This window comes from Chelonoidis abingdonii, chromosome 11, assembly GCF_003597395.2.
Source record: "Chelonoidis abingdonii isolate Lonesome George chromosome 11, CheloAbing_2.0, whole genome shotgun sequence".
Taxonomy (NCBI): domain Eukaryota; kingdom Metazoa; phylum Chordata; order Testudines; family Testudinidae; genus Chelonoidis; species Chelonoidis abingdonii.
Window position 1 is genome coordinate 7,594,194 of NC_133779.1, and position 22,756 is coordinate 7,616,949.

The following is a 22,756-nucleotide window of genomic DNA, read 5'->3' on the forward strand; positions in this document are numbered from 1 at the left end:
GGGTTGGGGCCGGACTAAGGGCTAGAGTGCCAAGGCAGGAGTTGCCTGCTTGGCAGTTCCTTGCTGGGCTAGGGAGGGCTGCTGGGTGGGGGGGAGAGGAAACTGCTCTGGGGGCAGAGCAGGAGAGAGGAAACCACGGTGGTTCCTTCAGAAGCACGGATCCTTCAAGGGAGCTCTGGCTCGGCCACTCTGGACAACATCCTGCTACCCTAAGGCCTGCCCCACACCAGGTGTCGCTGTCAATCCTGGCTGAGGTGCAGGAATCCCTGCAGGGTGGCCCAGGCTCTCCCAGGATTCTCTCAGCCTGGCTCCCTGGGCGGAGCTCGCCAGCTGGAGCAGGAGACCTGAAGCCCAGAGGTTCAGTCTCGGAGGCAGTGAGGCCAGTGTGGCTGACCCTGGAGGAAGAATGGGACCCCTTGGGGGACTGACACACTGATGGGTTCCTTCAAGGGACTGTCTAATGCAGGATCCTGACTCAGGATCAGGGACAGATAGGTTGGGAGCTGGCAGGGGGATGGCTTTGGCGGGGGATGGGGCAGGTTGAAGGCTGGACTAGGTTGTGGGTTGGGGACTGGGTGGCCAGGGATGAGGAGGCTAGCTGGGGAGGGTAGTCCCCACCGCTCACTCACCTGGTAGCACTGCCTGTGGGGATACTTGGGCTGGCACTTGTGTTGCCTCCCGTGCGGCTGAAGGGGGCCGAGGTCGGGGCTTCTGCATCCGTGGTTTCTGCGTCCGTGGCTTCTGCATTCGTGACTTTTGCATTCGTGGCTGTGGGGCCATGGGCTTGGCAAAGCGCTGCCTCACATGGGCCAACTCATCTGTGAAAGAGATGGGAGAGATCCTAGCAACCTGAGGGGGTTGGCACAAACACACTCCCACAGATATACACACACTGCGCACGCTATACACAGACACACTGCATGCAGATACACACAGCACTGTGCAAAAACACCACTGCACATGCACAATTCACACTGCACCCACATGCATACCCTGCACACAAACACCACTGCGCAAATGTGCATTGCACCCACGCACCCACATTGCTGCACACACGCAGATTGCACACTGCATGTGCACACATACACTGCACAAACTGCTGCACACACACATTGCACATGCATGCATACCCTGTACACACACACCACTGTGCATATGCACATTGCACACACACACACACCGTTGCACACAGATTGTACACTGCACGCACATGCATACACTGCACACAGGCACATTGCACACACACACACACTGTATGCACACACAATGTACACATACACACACTCACTGCTGCACACATGCACCGTATGCACACACACTGCACACACATGCTGCATGCACATACACATGTGCACACATTATGCACATGCACGGACAGCGCACATGGTAAGATGTGCAAAGGTCAAATATGCCTAGAATAGCTTGGTAAAGCTATACGCTCCCCTGCCCGTTTGATCAGGTGCTCTCCCTCTGTTCTCCTAGCAAGCGAACTGAAGAAGGTTGCTCATCCCATCTCTTGCCCCCAATCTGTGGGCAAGCAGGATCTGAATGAACTCTGCCCTATCCTCTAGTGATGAACTAAAAGATCCGAGGAACAGGCTGTATTTGCATAGACACGCCTCCTCTGCCTAGGCGCTCAGCAGATAGCTGCTTGCCCAAAGTGATCCATTTGGGCGGTTAAGGGTTAAAAAGTCTTGGACACGGGGCATCGACCTGCTGTTATCCTTATTGCAGGAGCAAAGGGCAGCAGGCCTGTACTTAGCCTGTCCTGACTGAGAGGGTCTCCCTAATCTCCTCACTAAGCAGGCAGAGTGATGTCAAACCCCAGGGAAAAGCAACAGGGGCTGGAATAGGGGTTTTTAGTTGGGGTTAATTAGTTACTGTTTGAGCCATCTCCAGGGCATAAAGAGAGCACTGATGGGGCTCCATGGAGAGCCCTGGCTTCTGCTCAGCGCTCACTACAGCGGGACCTGGGGCTGAGCAGGTCTCTGAGCCTTGGAGCGGGTGTTGGGACAATGCTGTGGTGAAAGCAAGGCAGAGGCTGCAGCAGCGAGGTTCCTCGCTGTCCTCTGAAATCCCTACAGACAGGGCATCAGACCACAGCATTGCAGCTAGCGGCAGGGCCGGTGCAGGGATGTTTCGCGCCCCTACGTGAAATTTCCACCTTGCGCCCTCTCCCGTACCTGAGCCCCCGTCCTAAGGCGCCCTCCCCCCATGGCAGCTCCTCCCTTCTGCCCTGAGCCCCCTGCCGCCCCGCGGCAGCTCCCTCCCTCCACCCTGAGGTGCCCCCCCTGGAGTAGCTCCCCATCCCCAACCCTCCGCTCCTGAAGGACCCCCCTCCCCACCCGCTCTTCGCCCCAAGCTTTACCCCGTTTGCTCCGCTCTCTCCTTGATCACGCCCGTCGACTGCCTCTCACTTCTCCTGCCTCCAGGCTGCTGGGCACCAGATTCAGCTGTACGGCGTCCGCAGCCGGGAGGTAGGAGAGTTGAAGCTGCTACAGCGGGAGTGGCAGCTTGGGACGGACGGAACACACAAGGCAGGGGTGAGCTGGGGCGGGGTAGTTCCCCTGTGTGCCCCCCCTTACTTGCTGCAGGCGGACCCTCCCCACATTACGCCCTGCCTCAGCTCCCTCCACCTAAGGCGCTGGCGGCGACGCGACGGAGCCAAAAATCCCTTCGGCCGCCTCGGGTCGGGCTGCCCTAGGCGCAGAACATGGGCACCTCCCAAATCTTAGGCCCTACGCGAACCGCCTCCCTCGCTTAAAATAGTTGCACCTGGCCTGTCTTGTGGCATGATAGAGGCGCAATAAACAGAGGATTGCCCAGCCCCCCTTCAGGGCAGGAGCTGAACCCCGTGAGGTGGGGGCCCCCGCCCCTCCGAATTCTGGAGTCGCCACCTGCAGTGACATTAAGGCTGCTCCACACCACAGGGTGGGCTACAGTGCAAGAGGAGGGAGCATTGAGCGCGTGTGAACCACACGGGTGTGGCGTAAAGGGACACTTGGTTCCCATCGGACGTTTCCACTTGCAGCGGGGAGCTTGCTAGGCAAAGGACCACTTGAATCCGGTGGGCGTGGAGTGTTCTGCTTACTGATTGTTTACTTGGGAGCCAACTGTTGCGGTATCTTCTCAAATTAATGCTGGGTTCCTTTTGCCTTTTCTTAGAAGTTTTCTCTGCTTACTGAACGGCAGACGTCAGACTTTGAGGGGGAAGCATTGGCATCTTGGAGGCACCGTGGGGAGGTGTAACTTTCCCAGATTTCTGGGTGGGGTTGAGCCACTTCTGTTTTGTGGTGTTAGGGAGGGACCCCTAGATTATTGAACCGGGCCCTGTTGCTGCACCTACTAGCTGGCAGCCGGTTAACGCTTTAGACATGTTTGGCTAAGTGAATTTCCATGAGCCCAGGAGTAGGGATGTGATGTTAAACAAATCTACATCCTGCTCAGTGATCAAGCAAGTCTGACAGCCACCTGGGCAGAGTTTCTCTCTCTCATGTCGCCAAAACAGAGGACCCGCGCCAAGGCTGACTTAGTACCAAGGAACCCCCAGCTGTCCAGGGATAAGTCAAGCATATAGAGAGGATGTAAAAAACCCTCAGAGGTTAAAAGAGCTCACTCAAGGAAGAGCTCATGCTTGACGAAGTGAGTATTCCACACACAGAAGCTCGATGCCATCCAAAACGTCTGTTAGTCTATAAGGTGCCACAGGACTCTTTGCTGCTTTTACAGATCCAGACTAACATGGCTACCCCTCTGATACTGTGCGCCCAGACAGCTGAACGGCCCCAGGAGCAAACTAGCTGAACTCCAGCGTACAGACACATATCTCATGCCCAACTAGCCACACCCTTGGTCATGTTCCGTCACACGTTCACAGGCCAGAGAACTGCCCCGAATGGATTCCTGTTTGCACTGCAATGAAGTGCCTCTTGCTCTCCATTCAGTACGGGGATGTCCAGGCTGGGCACTGCATTCAGAGGCCCGATCCAGGGTTTTGTTTCTAGCTGGGCGTCCTGCTCTAGAAGTGTGATGAGGGGTCCAGTCCAGGGAAGGGAAGGGAATAATGCCAGATCTTGGCTCCAACCCAGGGTATAACTTTGGAATTAGGGTGACCAGACATTCCGATTTTATAGGGATAGTCATGATTTTTGGGTCTTTTTCTTATATAGGCTCCTATTACACCCAAACCCCTGTCCCGATTTTTCACATTTCCTGTCTGGTCACCCTATGTGGAATATTAAAAGAAACTGCTTAACAGAGTGATCCCAATGAACCGTCAGGCTAATTCTGATTTACATGGAATGAACCAAACCCTCTGGCTCCATGCAGCGTGGAAGAAACGTGCCACACACTGGCACCATCTACTGATGGAAGCAGCAGAGAAACCAAGAGAGCTAAAATCTAGGTTCTGGTGGGTAAGAGCTCAATCCAAGAGAAGAGAGATTTTCCCCCCTCCCCCGCACACACATTACCTGTACACACCACACCAGCGTCCTCCGCATGCTGGCAGTCGTGCACGCCCCATGGTGCAGCCAGACACCGGCTCAGCGCCGACTCATTGCCCTGGCACCGCACGTTGTCCAGCCAGATGGGACCGCTGCCCTCACCAAAAAAGGCCCCCCTGGGAGCAGAGAGTGGGTCCCCGCAGCCAAGCTCCCGGCACACTACCGCCGCGCCTGGCAACGCCCACATGTCATCACACACTGTGCCCCAGCGGCCCTGGTGGAACACCTCCAGCCGCCCGGAGCAGGAACCGGTGCCACCCACCAGCCGCAGCACAGGACCCCCTGGGGAGAGAGCAGAGATCAGCCCCTTCGGGTAGAGAGCAGGGATCAGCGCCCCCACGCTGGAAAGAGAGCAGGGATCTCAGGAGGTAGTTTGTCTAGGGGTAGGTAGCTCTGGGGAGGAGATAGCTCTGGGGGGTAGTTGGTCCTAGGGGGCTAGGTAGCTTTGGGAGGTAGGAAGTTTGTTGGCGGGGGGGAAGGTAGTTCTTTGTGGGATAGTTCTGGGAGGGGAAGGTAGCTCTGGGGAAGTAAGTAGTTCTGCCGGGCAGGGGGGTAAGGGGGTGTAGCTCTGAAAGATAGTAGTTCTTAGGGTGGTAAGTAGCTCTGTGAGGTAGGTAGTTCGGGGGGGAGGTAGCTCTGAGGGGTAGTTGGTTGTGGGGGTTAGTAGTTCTGGGCAGGAGGTAGTTCTGAGGGATAGTAGATTGGGGGTAGGTAGTTCTGGGGGGGAGGTAGCTCGGGGCAGAGGTAGCTCTGGGCAGGATGTTACTCTGGGAGGTAGTAGGTGGGGGGTTTAGGTAGTTCTTGGAGGGAGGTAGCTCTGGGCGGGGAAGTAGCTCTGGGCAGGAGGTTGCTCGGTGAGGTAGGTAGTTCGGGGCGGAGGTAGCTTTGGGGGGAAAGTAGCTCAGTGGGATAGTTGGTCCTGGGGGGGTCAGTAGTTCTGGGCAGGTGGTAGCTGTGGGAGGTAGTAGGTTGGTGGGGAGGTAGTTCTGGCGGGAAGGTAGCTTGGGGTGGGAGTAGCTCTGGGCAGGAGGTAGCTCGGTGAGGTAGCTCGGTGGGATAGTTGGTCCTGGGGGAGAGGTAACTCTGGGAGCTAGGTAGTTCTGGGTGGGGAGGTAGCTCTGGGCAGGAGGTAGTTCTGAGGAGTAGAATATCGAGGGGAGGTAGTTCTGGGGGGAGGTAACTCTGGGGAAGTAGGTAGTTCGGGGTGGAGCGTAGCTCTGGACAGGGAAGTAGTTCTGGGGAGTAGTTTGTTGGGGGAGTGGTAGCTCTGGGGGGCGGGGGTAGTTGGTCCCAGGCGGATAGGTAGCTCCTGGGAGGGATAGCTTTGGGGGGATAGGTTGGTCCTAGGCGGATAGGTAGCTCTGGGGGGAGGTATTTCTGAGGAGTACTTTGTTGGGGGGAGGTAGTTCTGGGGGCAGATAACTCTAGGGAAGTAGGTAGTTAGGGGTGGGGCGTAGCTATGGGGGGAGGTAGTTCTGGGGAGTAGTTTGTTGGGGGAGTGGTAGCTCTGGGGGAGGGGTAGATCTGAGGGGTAATTGGTCCTAGGCGAGTAGGTAGCTTCTGGGGGGGTAGGTAGCTCTGGGAAGGAGGTAGTTCTGAGTGGAGGTAACTCTGGGGAAGTAGGTAGTCCGGGTGGGGTGTAGTTTTGGGGGGAGGTAGTTCTAGGGAGGTAGCTCTCGGGGGGAGGCAGCTCTGGGGAGGGTAGGTAGCTCTGGGGGGAGGTAGTTCTGGAGGGGTAGGTAGATCTGGGTGGGAGGTAGTTCTGAGGGGAGGTAACTCTGGGGAAGTACGTAGTTCGGGATGGGGTGTAGCTTTGGGGGGAGGTAGTTCTAGGGAGTAGTTTGTTGGGGAAGGTAGCTCTGGGGGAGGGGTAGCTCTGAGGGGTAATTGGTCCTAGGCAGGTAGGTAGCTCCTGTGGGAGGGGAGGGATACCTCTGGGGGTTACCTGTGCAGATGACACTGGCGTCCTCGTCGTGCTGGCAGTTGGTGCGCCCCCAGGGCCGTGCCCGGCACTGCCGCAGGGACATCTCCTTCCCACTGCAGCCCACGTCATCCAGCCAGATGGGGCCAGTGCCAGTCCCAAAATGCGCCCCCCCGGGGGCAGCCTGAACTGCACCACAGCCCAGCTCCCGGCACACCACGGCACCCTCCAGCAGCCCCCAGCCGTCATCACACACCGAGCCCCACTGGCTCCCGTGAAGCACTTCCAGACGCCCAGCACAGCTGTGGGGGCCCCCCACGAGCCGCAGGAGGGCGTTGCCTGCAGGGCAGATTATAGGTCACCAGGGGATGGGGATCACAGAAGGGTCCCATAGACCAGACTAAGAGGCTGGGGGCTCTCTGTAGAGGGAGGGGCGCCACAGGCCAGGCTCTGTCACGGAGGGTCTTTGCAAGGGAAGGGAGCCCAAATGCCCAGGCTGATGGGTGGGGGCAAGTCTCTGACAGGGTCATGGCTCTGGCATGCTTGGTGACATCAGGGCGGATAGAAGGGGAAGCTCATAGAGTCATATATCCCAAGGTCAGAAGGGACCACTTTCATCATCTAGTCTGACCTCCTGCATAGCACAGGCCAGAGAACAACCTCCAAATAATTCCTCGAGCAGATTATTTACAAAAACACCCAATCTTGAGTCAAAAATCGTCCATGATGGAGAATCCACAACCACCCATGGTAAATTGTTCCAACACTTCATTACTCTCACTGTTAAAATGTATATCTTAGTTCCAGTCTGAGTCGTGTTAGACCTTCCTCTGTTAGACTGAAGAGCCCATTATTAAATATTTGTTCCACATGTAGAGATCTATAGACTGATCATCCTCCCTTAACCTCTTTGTGAAGCTAAATAGATCGAGCTCTTTGAGTCTATCACTCTGAGGCACGTTTCCTAACTCTTCAATCATTGTTGTGGCTCTTCTTTGACAGTTCTCCAATTTATCAATATCCTTCTTTAATTGTGGGCACCAGAACTGGACACAGGATCACAGTAGTGGTTGCATCAGTGCCAACTATAGAGGTAAAAATACCTTTCTATTGCTACTTGAGATTCCCCTCCATCCCGGCATCTCATTAGCCCTTTTGGCCACAGCTTTGTGCTGGAAGCTCATGTTCAGCCAATTATAGAATATCAGGATCGGACGGGCCTTCAGGAGATCATCTAGTCCAATCCCCTGCTCAAAGCAGGGCCAATCCCCAGACAGATTTTTGCCCCAGATTCCCTAAATGGCCCCTTCAAGGACTGAACTCACCACCCTAGGTTTAGCAGGCCAATGATCAAACCACTGAGCCTGGACCAATCTACACGAGAGGTCCACTTCCTAGACATCACGGTGCAAATAAGTGATGGTCACATTAACACCACCCTATACCAGTTCATTCACCTGCACGTCCACCAACGTAATATACGCCATCATATGCCAGCAATGCCCCTCTGCTATGTACACCAGCCAAACTGGACAGTTTCTATGGAAAAGGATAAACGGACACAAATCAGATATTAGGAATGGCAATATACAAAAACCTGTAGGACAGCACTTCAACCTCCCTGGCCATACAATAGCAGATCTTAAGGTGGCCATCCTGCAGCAAAAAAAATTCAGGACCAGACTTCAAAGAGAAACTGCTGAGCTTCAGTTCATCTGTAAATTTGACACCATCAGCTCAGGATTAAACAAAGACTGTGAATGGCTTGCCAACTACAAAACCAGTTTTCTCCTCTCTTGTTTTTCACACCTCAGCTGCTAGAAGAGGGCCTCATCCTCCCTGATTGAACTAACCTTGTTATCTCTAGCCTGCTTCTTGATTGCATATATATATACATATACCTGCCCCTGGAAATTTCCACTGCATGCATCCGACGAAGTGGGTATTCACCCACGAAAGCTCATGCTCCAAAACATCTGTTAGTCTATAAGGTGCCACAAGACTCTTTGCTGCTTTTACAAACCACTGAGCTATCCCTCTACCATGAACTCCAAATTTCTTTCAGAGTCAATGCTTCCCAGGAGAGAGTTCACCATGTAAGTATGGTCTGCATTCTTTGTTCCTAGATTAATATATTTACATTCATACATATTAAAATGCATCTCGTTGCTTGCACCCAGTTTATCAACTCATTCAGATCGCTCTGTATCTGTGACCTGTCCCCTTCAATATTTACCACTCCCCCAATATATGGGTCATTTGCAAAATTTATCAGTGATGATTTTATGTTTTCTTCCAGGTCATTGATAAAAATGTTAAGGAGCATAGAGCCAAGACCTGAACCTAGTGAGATTCCACTAGAAACACTGTTGCTTCTTGATGATTCCCTATTTACAGTTACATTTTGAGACCTATCAGCTAGCCAGTTTTTAATCCATTCAATGTGTGCCATGTTAATTTCATATTGTTTTGTTTCATTCTAGTTGGTCGTAGAATCATAGAAGATTAGGATTGGAAGAGATCTCAGGAGGGCATCTAGTCCAACCCCCTGCTCAAAGCAGGACCGACACCAACTAAATCATCCCAGCCAGGGCTTTGTCAAGCCTGACCCTTAAAAACCTCTAAGGATGGAGCTTCCACTACCTCCCTAGGTAACCCATTCCAGTGCTTCACCACCCTCCTAGTGAAACAGTGTTTTCTAATATCCAACCTAGACTTCCCCCATTGCAACTTGAGACCATTGCTCCTTGTTCTGTCATCTGCCACCACTGAGAACAGCCAAGCTCCGTTCTCTTTGGAACCCCCGTTCAGGTAGTTGAAGGCTGCTATCAAATCCTCCCTCACTCTTCTCTTCTGCAAACTAAACAAGCCCAGTTCCCTCAGCCTCTCCTCATAAGTCATGTGCCTAGTCCTCTAATCACTTTCATTGCCCTCTGCTGGGGTCTCTCCAATTTGTCCACATCCTTTCTGTAGTGGGGGACCCAAAACTGGACACAATACTCCAAATGTGGCCTCACCAGTGCTGAATAGAGGGGAATAATCACTTCCTTCCACCTGCTGGAAATACTCCTACTAATACAGCCTAATATGCTGTTAACCGTCTTGGCAACAAGGGCACACTGCTGACTCATATCAATCTTTTTGTCCACTGTAATCCCCAGGTCCTTTTCTGCAGAACTGCTGCTTAGCCAGTTGGTCCCCAGCTGGTAGCAGTGCATGGGATTCTTCCGCCCTAAGTACAGGACTCTGCACTTGTCCTTGTTGAACCTCATCAGATTTCTTTTGGCTCAATCTTTCAATTAGTCTAGGTCACTTTGAACCCTATCCCTACCCTCCAGCATATCTACCTCTCCCCCCATCTTAGTGTCATCTGCGAACTTGCTGATGGTGCAATCCATCCCATCATCCAGATTATTAATAAAGATGTTGAACAAAACCAGCCCCATGACCGACCTCTGGGGCACTCTGCTTGATACCGGCTGCCAACCAGACATCAAGCCATTGATCACACTTGTTGAGCCTGACAATCTAGCCAGCTTTCTCTCCACCTTATAGTCCATTGATCCAATCCATACTTTCTTAACTTGCTGTCAAGAATACTGTGGAAGACAGTATCAAAAGCTTTGCTAAAGTCAAAGTATATCACGTCCATTGCTTTCTCCATATCCACAGAGCCAGTCACCTCATCATAGAAGGCAATCACTCTGGTCAGGCATGACTTGCCCTTGGTGAATCCACGTTGACTGTTCCTATTACCTTCTTCTCCTCCAAGTGCTTCAAAATGGTTTCCTTGAGGACCTGCTCCCTGATTTTTCTAGGGACTTAGATGAGGCTCCTTCTTCTCTTTTTTAAAGATGGGCACTCTATTTGCCTTTTTCCAATCATCCGGGACCTCTCCTGATCGCCATGAGTTTTCCAAGATAATGGCCAATGGCTCTGCAATTACATCAGCCAATTCCTTCAGCACCCTCGGATGCATTAGATCTGGACCCATGGACATGTGCATGTCCAGCTTTTCTAAATAGTCCTGTTCTTTCACCACTTGCAGCTGCTCACCTACTCCCCATACTGTACTGCCCAGTGCAGCAGTCTGGGAGCTGACTTTGTCTGTGAAGACCGAGGCAAAAAAAGCATTGTATACTTCAGCGTTTTCCACATCATCTTTCACTAGGTTGCCTCCCCCATTCATTAAGGGTCCTGCACTTTCCCTGACCTTTTTGTTGCTAACATACCTGTAGAAACCCTTCTTGTTACCTTTCACATCGCTTGCTAGCTGCAACCCCAGTTATGTTTTGGCCTTCCTGATTACACTCCTGCATGCTCGAGTAATATTTTTATACTCCTCCCTAGTTATCTGTCCAAGTTTCCACTTCTTGTAAGCTTCCTTTTTGTGTTAAAACTCAGCGAAGATTTCACTGTTAAGCCAAGCTGGTTGCCTGCCATATTTGCTATTCTTTCTGCACATTGGGATGGTTTGTTCCTGTGCCCTCAATAAGGCTTCTTTAAAATACAGCCAGCTCTCCAGGACTCCTTTCCCCCTCATGTTAACCTCCCAGGGGATCCTGCCCATCAGATCCCTAAGGGAGTCAAAGTCTGCTTTTCTGAAGTTCAAGGTCCATATTCTGCTGCTCTCCTCTCTTCCATTTGTGAGGATCCAGAACTCGACTATCTCATGGTCACTGCTGCCCAGGTTGCCACGCACTTCTACTTCACCTACCAATTGTTCCCTGTTAGCAACAGGTTAAGAGTAGCATGGCCCCTAGTTAGTTCCTCCAGCACTTGCACCAGGAAGGTGTCCCCAACACTCTCTAAAAACTTCCTGGATTGTCTGTGCATTGCTGTATTGCTCTCCCAGCAGATGTCAGGGTGATTGAAGTCCCCCATGAGAAACAGGGCCTGTGATCTGGAAACTTGTTAGTTGTCCGAAGAAAGCCTCGTCTACCTCATCCCCCTGGTCTGGTGGTCTATAGCAGGCGCCCACCATGACATTATCCTTGTTGCTCTTGCCTCTACTGCTCCCGCCACAAGTGCTGGCTGCCACAGCTCCCACTGGCCGGGAACCACGCCAATGACAGCTGTGTGGGCAGGGCCTGCAGACACGGGCAGCATGTGGTGCAGAGACTCCCCACCCCTCTGCAACCTAGGAGCTGCAGGGGGCCCATGCCAGTGGAAGCCGGGGCATACCCCACCCCAAGGTAAGCACCCCCCGCACTCGCCAACCCCCTACCCCTAGCCCTCTCCCACACACCCAAATTGCTGCTACTGGCCCAGGGGCTGCCCAGCTCAGGCAGCCCCTCAGCCAGCACCAGCTGATTCAGAAGTCACGGAGGTCACAGAAAGTCACGGAATCCATGACTTCCGTGACAGACTCACAGCCTTAGTCATGAGATAAGTATCAGGGGGTAGCCGTGTTAGTCTGTATCCACAAAAACAACAAGGAGCCTGGGGGCACCTTAAAGACTAACAGATGAGATAAGAAGCAGAAAGACACATCCTCACATTCCCTCTAAATTATGTCAAAGCAAAGTAATATCGGGCTGTTAAAGAGGTGCCTCTGTCCTAATAGTACCCACCATCACCAGATAAAGAAAACGTTGTTTGATGCATTCTGTCTGACAAGGAACCACTTATCAACAGTTGTGGGCGTGAAATCTCTACTTCTTGATTGTTTTGCCTTTATGGTCCCCACTTCTCTATTGTTTATCTATATGGTCTCTCTCTGGTTCTTTGATTGTTTCTGTCTGTTGCATAACTCATTTTGCAAGATTTAAATCAATTAAGGTGCTGGGGAATGACTGGTTAAAGAATTGTTTTGTAATGGGCTAGGATTGTGAAAAATACTATTTCGTAGTACTTTAGTTTAAAACAATTGGTTAAGGTATAGCTAAGCAGGACTCAAGTTTAACTATATAATCTGGGGTCCCAACTCCAAAAGGAAGTTCTTTAGAACCTAAGTCCAGGACACAGCCCAAGATCAGAGCTGCCAGACCTCAACACCCTGCCAACCACACTGTGCAGGAAGCTAGAGCCCTGGATGACCTGATCCTGACTGGCCATCAGGAAAATTTCATCTGCCTTATTGGGAGTGGTGAGCACTGTATGCTTAGCCTGTCTATTCTGTGTTGGTAACTATTAATAAATAAAAGTTAAGGATATTACTGTATAAGGCGCTTTCACAGCAAACCCGCAGATTACTCCCTGAGCCTTAGGAATGGGATATGGGTGCCCTGAGCCCTAGGAACTGGATAAGGGCAGGTGCCTTTTGCCCAGAGCCCTAGGAACTAAATCAACCAGGTTACGTCTTGAACCCATGGAAGGGTAAAGGTGGGGTGTCCTAGAGTGTGCGGGTAACAGTTCATAGACATGCTCAAGTGTATAATTCCCCCATGTTGGCTGCAGCACTTTCTGAGTTAGGAAATTGTCATCTACAATATTCTGAAATTCCTATGACGTTTTGATCCTGGCAGCGTGAGACCTCCAGGGTAGTCACTCCGATTGGAGGTTTTTCTCAAAGCTCTGCTCTAGGAATTATTTGGGGGACGTTCTCAGGCCTGAGTTATGCAGGAGGTCAGACTAGACATTATCACAATGGTCCCTTCTGGCCTTGGAATGGAAAAGAATTGAAGTCCCCAAAGATGCAGCTTTTCTTCCACACACTGTAGATCAGTGACTCAGAAACAAGCAATGCCACTTTTGAGGTAGGGTGTCCTCCTTCCCTGTTTGCCCTCTCAAGGCTTCCTACATAGGCTCTAACCCTTGGTTTTAACACTCCAGTCCTGCGGCTCATCCCACCAGGGTCAGTAATACAGCTAGCACCAATCAATGCTCATAAACAAGCAATTCCACTTCCCCTGGGATGAAGCCCCAGGACGTTGGGGAGATGGAATGGAGGGAGGCATGTGCCAAGGATTGGGAGGGTCAGTAGGAGTAGGGGTTCTCTGGAGGGGAATTGGCTTGTCTGATACTCACTGTGCTCTGGTGTGGTGGAAGCCGGCCTGGCTGTGCTCTGTGTTGGGGGTCTGTGGTCCCCAAGGGCCGGCTGCACTGAGGGCACGGTGGTGATGACAGGCAGGAAGCGGTGGGCTGTGGGCACAGCATGGTCAGACAGGGACACAGAGACATGACCACATGGAGAGTGTGGCCTTTGGGCCCTGGAAGGAGCAGTGCCAGCCACAATGGGCACTGAAATGGAACAGGCCATATCACCTGCACATACCCAGAGCCCCAGCCACACCATGCTGTAGCAGGACACAGGGCCTTCTAGGGGCATCTGCTCCACTCTGGCCCAAGGCGGGGACTGGCTGGCTCAGGGGTGGGGAATGGGACATGGGGCCTGTCCCCTATAGGGGTGCCCATTCCACTCTGGCCCCAGGGTGGGGACTGGCTGGCTCAGGGGGCAGGGAATGGGACATGGGGCCTGTCCCCTAAAGGGGTGCCCATTCCACTCCAGCCCCAGGGTGGGGACTGGCTGGCTCAGGGGGCAGGGAGTGGGACATAGGGCCTGTCCTCTCTATGGGGCACCAGCTCCCATCTGGCCACAGGTTAGGAATGGCTGGCTCAGGGGGTGGGGAATGGGACATGGGGCCTGTCCCCTCTATGGGGTGCCAGCTCCCATCCAGCCCCAGGTTAGGAATGGCTGGCTCAGGGGGTTGGGAATGGGACATGGGGCCTGTCCCCTCTCTGGGGCGCCGGCTCCAACTGTACCAGGGCCAGGTACCACCTGGCACCGCTGTGAGTTTTTCCCAGCTGCCACGTCACACACTCCGGCTGGCCCCACCTGAGCACACAGCACTGGCATCCTCCTCATGGCTGCAGACATGCTGGCGCCAGCCCCGGTGGCGGCAGTGGCGCAGATGTTGCTCTGAGCCCTGGCACCGCACCTCATTGAGCCAGATGGGGCCAGTGCCCTCCCCAAACCAGGCGCCCACCGGGGCAGAGAGTGCAGTGCCGCAGCCCAGCTGCCTGCACACCACGGCTGCGTCGGTCAGGTCCCACTCGTCGTCACACACCGAACCCCAGCGGCCCTTGTAGTTGATCTCCACACGCCCCACGCACTCACTGGGGCCCCCCGCCAGACGCACCAGGAATGGGCCTGCAGGGATGGCACAGCCTGTCAGACCCACAACCCCTCTCTCATGGACCCTCTGCCCCATTGGGCCATCCCCTCTCCACCCAGCCCCACTTCTTCCTCCCAGGATCCCAGCCCCTCCCAGGCCACTCTGCTCCATGAGACTGCTCTCCTCTAGCCCTAGCCCTACCCCTCCCTCCCAGGCTCCCACTCCATAATGGGGCTGTTCCTCACTGGGCCCATCACCCCATGGGCCACTCCGCCCCGCTGAGCCCACCCCCATGATCCTTCACTCACCTGTGAACGTTCAACCCCTTTGTGCCTTCACCCCACTGCAACCTTTCACCCAACAGCAACCCTTCACACCCCCTGCAGCCTTTCACCCCACTGCAACCCTTCACACCCCCTCCAACCTTTCACGCTCCCTTCAACTCTCCACAGCACTGTGACCTTTCACCCCACTGCAACACTTCACACCCCCCCCCCCGCGACCCTTCATACCCCTGCCCCACATGGGCTTCAGTTGTGGTTGCCTGGACCCATCCCCATCACATCAGAAACCCTAGAGCCAACGAGAGCTGGAGGTGCAGAGGGGACCCCCAGAGACAGTGCCAGGCTGTGCTAGGATGAGACAGGCAGGGGTGGACACACGCACAGCCAGGGACACACTGGCCAGGCCTACACGCAGAGTTTGCTGGCACAACTGTTGGGCGGGGTGCAAAGAGGTGTCACTCCACCCACCATGGCTCTGTCAGCAGAGCCCAGAGCGGTACCTGCAAGACAGAGCTTGCATCGTCATGGAGACTCAGCTAGGCTGGACCAAGCACTGCTCTGTGAGCTGCATCCACACCAGGCCCACACAGGTCCTATGTAGTCCCATGCCCCACCTCCCCTGACACACACAGGTTCACACACATAGGGATAGAGACACCCACACCTAGGGGCTCACACAGGGACACATACGGGGGAACGAGCACACACACACATACAGAGGGATACAGACAAAGGGGTGCACACACACATAGACCCAGATAGTGACATACACACACACACAAGGGTGCGCACACACACAGCCAACAGCAACACATACACAAGGACATGCACACACACATGGGGTGCGCGCACACACCACACACAGAGCCGACAGGGACACATACAAAGAGACATGCACACACAGAGGAAAGTGCACACAGACCCACAATCCGCAGTTACCTGTGTAATGAAATTCCAGGAACCCAACTGAAAAACAAGAGTGTAGCAGGTGAGCAGAGCCCAGCAGATGGCCAATCTCCTGCCCAGTGGGTCAGGGAGTCAGGACTGTCCAGTATGGGGGCCTGGCTGGGTGTGGGGGAGCAGCCAGTCTGAGCCCCCCACCAAGGAAGGACCAGCATGAGCAGCACTTAGATCAGGGGTAGGCAACCTATGGCACACGTGCCGAAGGCGGCACGCGAGCTGATTTTCAGTGGCACTCACACTGCCTGGGTCCTGGCCACCAGTCCAGGGGACTCTTGCATTTTAATTTAATTTGAAATGAAGCTTCTTAAATAGTTTAAAAACCTTATTTACTTTACCCACAACAATAGTTTATATATTATAGACTTACAGAAAGAGAACTTCTAAAACCGTTAAAATGTATTACTGGCACGCGAAACCTTAAGAGTGAATAAATGAAGACTCGGAGTTGGCACACCACTTCTGAAAGGTTGCCGACCCCGACTTAGATAAACACTGCAAATGTCTGCAAATGGAGTGAGCCCTGGAGTGCCAGGCATCTCGATCTCCCTGCCTGGGATTTTGAAACTGAGTGTCCCCTGCCCAGTGCTCAGCACCCCCTGCCCAGTGTTTAGCACCAGCTTCCCAGTCCTCAGCAACCTCTGCCTGGTGCTCAGTGCCCCCTGCAGCCTTCAGCATCTGGGAGTTCTGACAGTGCCTGAGCTGGGACCCTGGGGCTAGGCAGGGGCTTGGCTTCCCTGGTGCCTGAGCCTTACCCCCAAAGCAGCTGGTACTCACCAAGAAGGAGCAGGGGCAGCCGCATGGTGGCTGGTGGGGAGAAGCCCTGGGGCCAGGCCTGCAGTGTGTCAGGAAGGGCTGTTTCATGGAGCAGGACTGGCCAGGCCAGGGGATGACTCAGCCCGGCCCCAGTCTATTAGCAGGGAGTCTTGTAACGCCCACAACTCAGGGTGGTGACCTCGAAGCCAGAGGCCGCAGGGGACCCTGTGCACAGGAGTAGGCAAGCATGACATCAGGGATGCTGGACTGGGCGAGCCCTGCCAGCCACGTGTCCCTGTACAGAGAGCAGCATCCTTCAGCCAGGCCACTGGCGGGCAATGGGTTACTGAGCAGCAACAGAAACAGCTGCAACAGCTGGGCTCACGTGTGTGCAATGCAAACCAATGTCCAGGGCCACACACACACCCAGCCATCCCCCACATGCACACCCATGTGTGTGCAAATATATATGCAAAGGGATGCAAATGCACACACACAGGTGCTGACATACATGTGTATACACACTGACACACACAGTCAATTCGTACACATGCCCAGACGCGCACATATTCTCAGTCATTCACATGCACACAGTCATTCACACACATACACACATTGACATACTCATACGCACATGGCTGGCCTCATGCCCTGGGTGCTGTCCCATGTTGTCCGGACCAAGGGGTGTGAAGGGACAGGGGGAGGGGTCCTGTTCTGCCATGGGGGCAGTGTGGGGCCGTGGCCTGGCTGGCGCTCATCTCCCCCGCAGCCCTGGGGTTGTCCTGGCTGCATGGTCTCAGGCGGGGGCGGGTAATAGAAAGACTGAGTCAGCGCTGTGCGAGCCAGGCTGGCCTGCAGCCCGCAGTGCCGCAGGCAGAGGGACGGCACAGCCCAGGTCTCTGGGACCCTGCCTGTAGATAGGGGGCAGCCCTGGGGACCCTGTCCACCTGGCACCCCATGCCAGGCACTGCCCCTGCCCAGCCAGCTACACCGCAGGGCAGATGGAGCTCCATGGCCTGGCTGGTCCTCAGCCTCCCCGTCGCTGCTAAGGGCTGTGTTTCCAGGATACCAGCAACCATAGCAACCTGTGTTGTCATACAAGCAAACATCCCACTCTAAACAGCAGCTGCCTGGCCCACCGGGAAACTGCCAAGGAACAGGCAGGCAGCTGCAAGGAGCAGGCAGGGGCTCTCTCCCCTTGCAGTCGGTGCCCCAGGGCAGCGCTAGGGGGCCTGTCCTGCAGAAAGTGGGGTGCTCAGTAGGGGGCTCTCTCCCTTGACAGTCAGCGCTGGCCCTCAATGCACAGTAGGATGGGAGGAGGGAATATTTGCTGTTGTAACAGCACGTCTGGAGAGTCGAAATCGAGAGACAGCTCCCAGTGGCCTTTCCCCACAGTGACTCTCTTGATGATCCCCCTGGGCTGAGTAGACCCTCTTGTTGTGTGTTCCTGCTGGCTGGCTCTCTGCCAGAGGAGCTGCCCCTGGGGGTGGGAGATAGATGGAGCTACAGTATCTGCAATGGCAAGATTTATTCACACACATGCTCGGACATACACGTACCCAGCGACGGCTGGTAGCCTGCATAATTGCAGCAGGGTCCCATGGCCCCAGGTGGGACAGTGTGAGCTCGGGACAGGAGCTGCCAAACCGCAGGGGCAACTGAAAGCTCCAGAGTCCCCATTCTCCTGGCAAACCATGGCCAAATGACTCCATCACACAGCCAAGCAGGTGCTGGGGAGAGCCCACTCTTGGACAGGAGAGACACTTCTCAACAGCCCTGCTCTAATGCTGGGGTTCCGCCCCCCACCTCTGGGGCAATGCCTTCATCTCCACCCCAGGGGCAGGACTTCCCCAGTCTCCAAGCTCAAGTTCCCTTTTGCTCTGTTCCATGTCAGGGTTGCCCACCCTATATCCCCTTCCCCAGAGCAGTCACCACAGAGTCTGTGATCCCCACCCACCACAGTCACAATCGCGTCTGTGATCTATCCCCCCACCCCCGCCAGCAGTCGCAGTCACAGTCACAATCACAATCAGGTCTGTGATCTCCTCCTCCCCACCCGCAACAGTCACAATCATGTCCAGCCAGTCTTGTCCAGCTGAAGCTCCGGCAAGGGACTCATCCAAAACAGGCTGTTTCCAGTCAAGGAAGAGGTGGCATTGCTGTCCTGGGAGCGAAGGCCAGGGCTGCCGCACCCCAAATCTCATGTCCATGGAGCAGAGGGACTCCTGAGCATGAGGACGGATGCGGCCCGCCAGCCCTTGGCCAGAATTGCTCCCTACAAGCCACTCCCCCAACCCCGCAGAAGGGGAGCAGGGGGTGCTAGAGCTCCTTGCTGAATTCCTGCAGGATGGTGTAGCCCAGCCAGCTGCGCCCGCCAGTGGGGCGGTAGCCACTGCTCTCAAAGAGGCTGATGGCAGCTTTGGTGACCACAGCAGTGTAGAGCACCACGCGCTCGTAGCCCTGTGCCTGGGCCTGGGCCTCCAGGAAGGCCAGCAGGCGGCGCCCCACGCCGGAGCGCCGGTACCAGCGGCTGACAGCCAAACGCCTCAGCTCAGCTGTACGGGTCACCCCCTGTGGGCAGGGCTGCAGCGCCATGCAGCCGCACACATCGTCGCCATCGTACACCGCCACCCAGATCCCACGCTGCCCCGAGCGGTAGTACGTGCCCAGGCAGCCAAGGTCCGGCGAGCGCCGCAGCAGCAGCTTGAGGGCCAGGATGGTGAAGAGCACAGGCCCCAGCAGCGCCGCTACAAAGGAGTTGAGCAGGAAGCGGAGGCCGCTGCTCACCACGGCCAGGAGCAGCAGCGCCAGGGGCCGTGTCAGGACATACAGGATCAGCCGATTCTCCATGTCCTTGAACCCATCCTGGGGGGAAAGGGCATGTCAGCAGGGCCTGGCACAAGGACAGCACAGCCAGGACAAGCGGGGAGGTGGGGGAGAGAGTGCAGCGTAGGGTCAGGCTGTGATGTCGAGATCGCCATGGGCAGCAGCTTTCCCTGAGGGATGTGACCCCACCTAAAAGGGCACCGCAGCCACAGGGGGTGGTTTTGAGGGCAGCGCAGGATGGGACACAGGGCCTCAATCCCATGCATTTCTCACAGGTACTGCACACAGAGCACAAAGGCCAGGGGTAGAGGGAAAGGAGCAGCTGGCAGGACTCCTGGGTTCTAGCTCTGTACCTTGGAGACCAGCAGGGTCTAGTGCTCACAGCAGGAAATGGCAGGTCAAAGGCAGGTCTTGCGCTGACCCTGTGTGACTTCAAGGGTCGGTTGCCTCAGCTCTCTGCGCCTCAGTTTCCTCCATGAATAATGATATTCACACTGACCTGCTACATCAAACTAGGGGCAGGGGGACATGCAAGATCATTAACTAGCTTTGAGATCCTCATAGGGCAGGTGCTAAAGGCAGGCAGAGGGTTAGAGCTTGGACGGACAGACAGACAGCTCCAAGGCCGGACAGACAGGCACTGACTGGCCCCTCCCCAGACCTTTAGCAGCTCCAGAACCATCTGCTCCTCATCTTCCTGCATCTCACGGATGACGAGTTGGCTAGGGTCCAGCATGGGCATCACGTCTGGCGGGAGTGAGAGCACCTGTAAGGCAGGAGACAAGGCTGAGTGCTGGGGCCTTCTCTTTCCCCTCACAGGCCTGGTGAGTGAATGGCTCACTCGCCCAGCACTGAGAGCAGCCCCTGCTGAGCCAGCTCTGCCCCCAGGCCGGTGCCACCATCACTGCACTAGAGTCACTTAGCGATTGCAGCACAGAGAAGAGCTGGGCAGGCCCAGGAGGCTGAATCCACAGGGTGTTCCCAGGCAGGAGCAGAGAGAGCACCCCCTAGAGGGAGAAGGGCCCATGTCCCATTCCCTGCCCGGGGGCCAGGTGGGAGCCAGCACCCCCTAGAGGGGGAAGGGCCCATGTCCCATTCCCCCCCACCCCTGAGCCAGCCAGTCCCCGCCCTGGGGCTGGGTGGGAGCCAGCGCCCCCTAGAGGGAGAATGGCCCATGTCCCAGTCCCCGCCCTGGGGCCAGGTGGGAGCCAGCACCCCCTAGAAGGGGAAGGGCCCATGTCCCATTCCCCCCCACCCCTGAGCCAGCCAGTCTCCGCCCTGGGGCCAGGTGGGAGCCAGCGCCCCCTAGAGGGGGAAGGACCCATGTCCCATTCCCGAGCCAGCCATTCCCTGCCCTGGGGCCAGGTGGGAGCCAGCGCCCCCTAGAGGGGGAAGGGCCCATGTCCCATCCCCCACCCCTGAGCCAGCCATTCCCTGCCCTGGGGCCGGGTGGGAGCCAGCGCCCCCTAGAGGGGGAAGGGCCCATGTCCCATTCCCCCCCACCCAAGCCAGCCATTCCCTGCCCTGGGGCCAGAGAAACAAGGTGAGACAGAAGCAGCTCTCAGCACTGCTGTGACCTTTGCTCCCCTGCTGCTGTCCTGCCAGAGGAGCCCCCTCACAGTGACAGCTCCCCCCACCCCAGTGCCCTAGAGATAATGGCTATTCCCCCCCCTTTAAAGGGAATAGGACTGCCTATCCCCGCCACCACTGCCCATCACCCCTTTAAAGGGAATGGGACTGCCCACCACTGCCCCTCCCCCCATCAAAGGAAATGGGACTGCCCGCCCCTTCTGCAACCCCTCCCCCATTAAAGGAATGGGACTGCCCGCCCTTCCAACCCTCCTCCCCTCAAGAACAGAATGGTACAGTCCTCCTCCCAGCACTGCAGCCCCTGCAGCACAGGTGATGGAGCGCCCCGGCAGCCCACAATGAATAATGGAACCTCCCACAACCCACGCCACCCCCAACCCCCACGCCGCTGTGAGCAATGGACCCGCTCCACGCTCTCAGAGCCTCTCACCCCAGCCCCGTGCGCAGCCAGCGGCAGCCTCGCTCCTCCTGCACAGTACGCATGCGCCGCAGCTCACCCCTCTTGAGTCTTCCCCCACCCGCCCTGGCACTACCTAGCAACCGTTGCTAAGGCAGCAAGTGTGGCCTAGCGGGCCGCATAGGGCCTGCCTCGCAGTGAGGGGGCGCGAGGAGGCCGAGTCCTGCAGGAAGACAGTGGGGTGTGTGCAGGGATGGGGGCTCCTCCTGGGGGAAGCACCAAACGGGTGCCAGTCCTGGGGGGGCATGGCCCCTGACCTAGCATTGCTACGAGGGCTCTCGCAATGGCCTCCCCACAGCCAGGCTCCTGCCACGCTCGCCTGCGTGTTGGGACAGGATGCCGGGACTGCCCCATCCGCTTGCCCGATCTGTTGCCTGCAGCCATGGCCAGGCCATCGGTGCCACCGCTTGCCTGGGGCGGGAAGGCCCTGCCCAGCCTGCTCCAGAGCCCTCCCTGCAAACTGCCACCAGCCAGCCTGGGTCTCTGTGGCTGGATGTGCCCTGGGGCAGGCTGAGCCAGACCCAGTGCCCCAGCCGGCAAGGGAGCAAACTGGGCTGTACTCAGTGATCCACCTGGCAGGCGGAGCCAGACCCAGTGACCCATGAGGGGACAAGCCGAGCTAGACCCCTTGACCCATGAGTGAGGGGGCGGGCCGGCACAGACCCAGTGATCTGGCCAAGCTGAACCTGGTGGCTATTGAGCGAGGGGGTGAGCCCACCTGGACCCAGTGGGACCTGGTGACCAATGAGCGAGAGGGCGAGCCACTCTGGATCCAGTGACCCGGTGTGAGGATGACCCAGATCTGACAACCAATGATTGAGGCAAGCTGGACCCAGTGCATGAGCTGAGCCAGACCCAGTGACTGAGAGGGGACAAACTAAGCCAAACCCAATGAGTGAGCTGAGCTGCACCGAGTGAGCCAAACCAGATCTGGTGACCAGTGAGCAAGGGAACAAGCCGAGCTGGAGCCAGTGACCCAACAGGCAGGCCCCACCCTACACACATTGAGGAGTCAAATGTACAGTGCAAGATATGGGGGGGGGGGGCAAAAGGCCCCTTACTGAGCCCCACCTCTCTCTCTGCAGTACAGGCCCCCAAGCACCATCCTGAGGCATTGATTGACTGACCAGCACTGATTGCTGCAGCAAAGCCTCACAGCCCCCAGCACAAGAATTATCTGATGAACACTCCTCAGGGCCAGCTGCTCCAGCACAGGGACCCATCTCTGCGTCTGAACACATACTGATCTGTCTCGTGCACCTACAGCTGCCAGGCTGAGCCTGCAGGCACCCACCAACCACAGCCAGGCTCGGAATGGGGGCTGCAGCTGTGGTGGCAGCAGGAGGGAACCATCTACCAGCTGGGTCCAGCTCTCATGCAGCCCTGTGTGGTACCTGCTG

General features: G+C 55.9%; 2 protein-coding genes across 4 annotated transcripts in view; both read right to left on the reverse strand.

Annotated features, from left to right (window-relative positions):
• The window catches only part of LOC116835240 (scavenger receptor cysteine-rich domain-containing protein DMBT1-like), a 633,172-nt gene that overhangs the window by 40,285 nt on the left and 570,131 nt on the right, over positions 1-22,756 (reverse strand). Inside the window, 3 exon segments of the mRNA XM_075071250.1 lie at positions 4,473-4,787; positions 6,364-6,765; positions 14,195-14,518. Coding sequence (XP_074927351.1) covers positions 4,473-4,787; positions 6,364-6,765; positions 14,195-14,518 — 1,041 coding nt within the window.
• On the reverse strand, positions 17,997-21,402 carry NAT14 (N-acetyltransferase 14 (putative)). 3 transcript variants are annotated; one of them, XM_032798017.2, is made up of 3 exons: positions 21,330-21,402; positions 19,971-20,075; positions 17,997-19,348 (listed from the first exon to the last, which is right to left on the reverse strand). In XM_032798017.2, exons 2-3 carry the CDS (start codon positions 20,049-20,051, stop codon positions 18,803-18,805), a joined length of 627 nt encoding a protein of 208 aa, XP_032653908.1. In that variant the 5' UTR covers positions 20,052-20,075; positions 21,330-21,402; the 3' UTR covers positions 17,997-18,802. The 3 variants fall into 3 exon arrangements, with proteins under 3 accessions (XP_032653908.1, XP_032653909.1, XP_032653910.1); XM_032798018.2 differs by lacking the exon at positions 21,330-21,402 and adding an exon at positions 20,887-20,957; XM_032798019.2 differs by lacking the exon at positions 21,330-21,402 and having other exon boundaries at positions 19,663-20,061.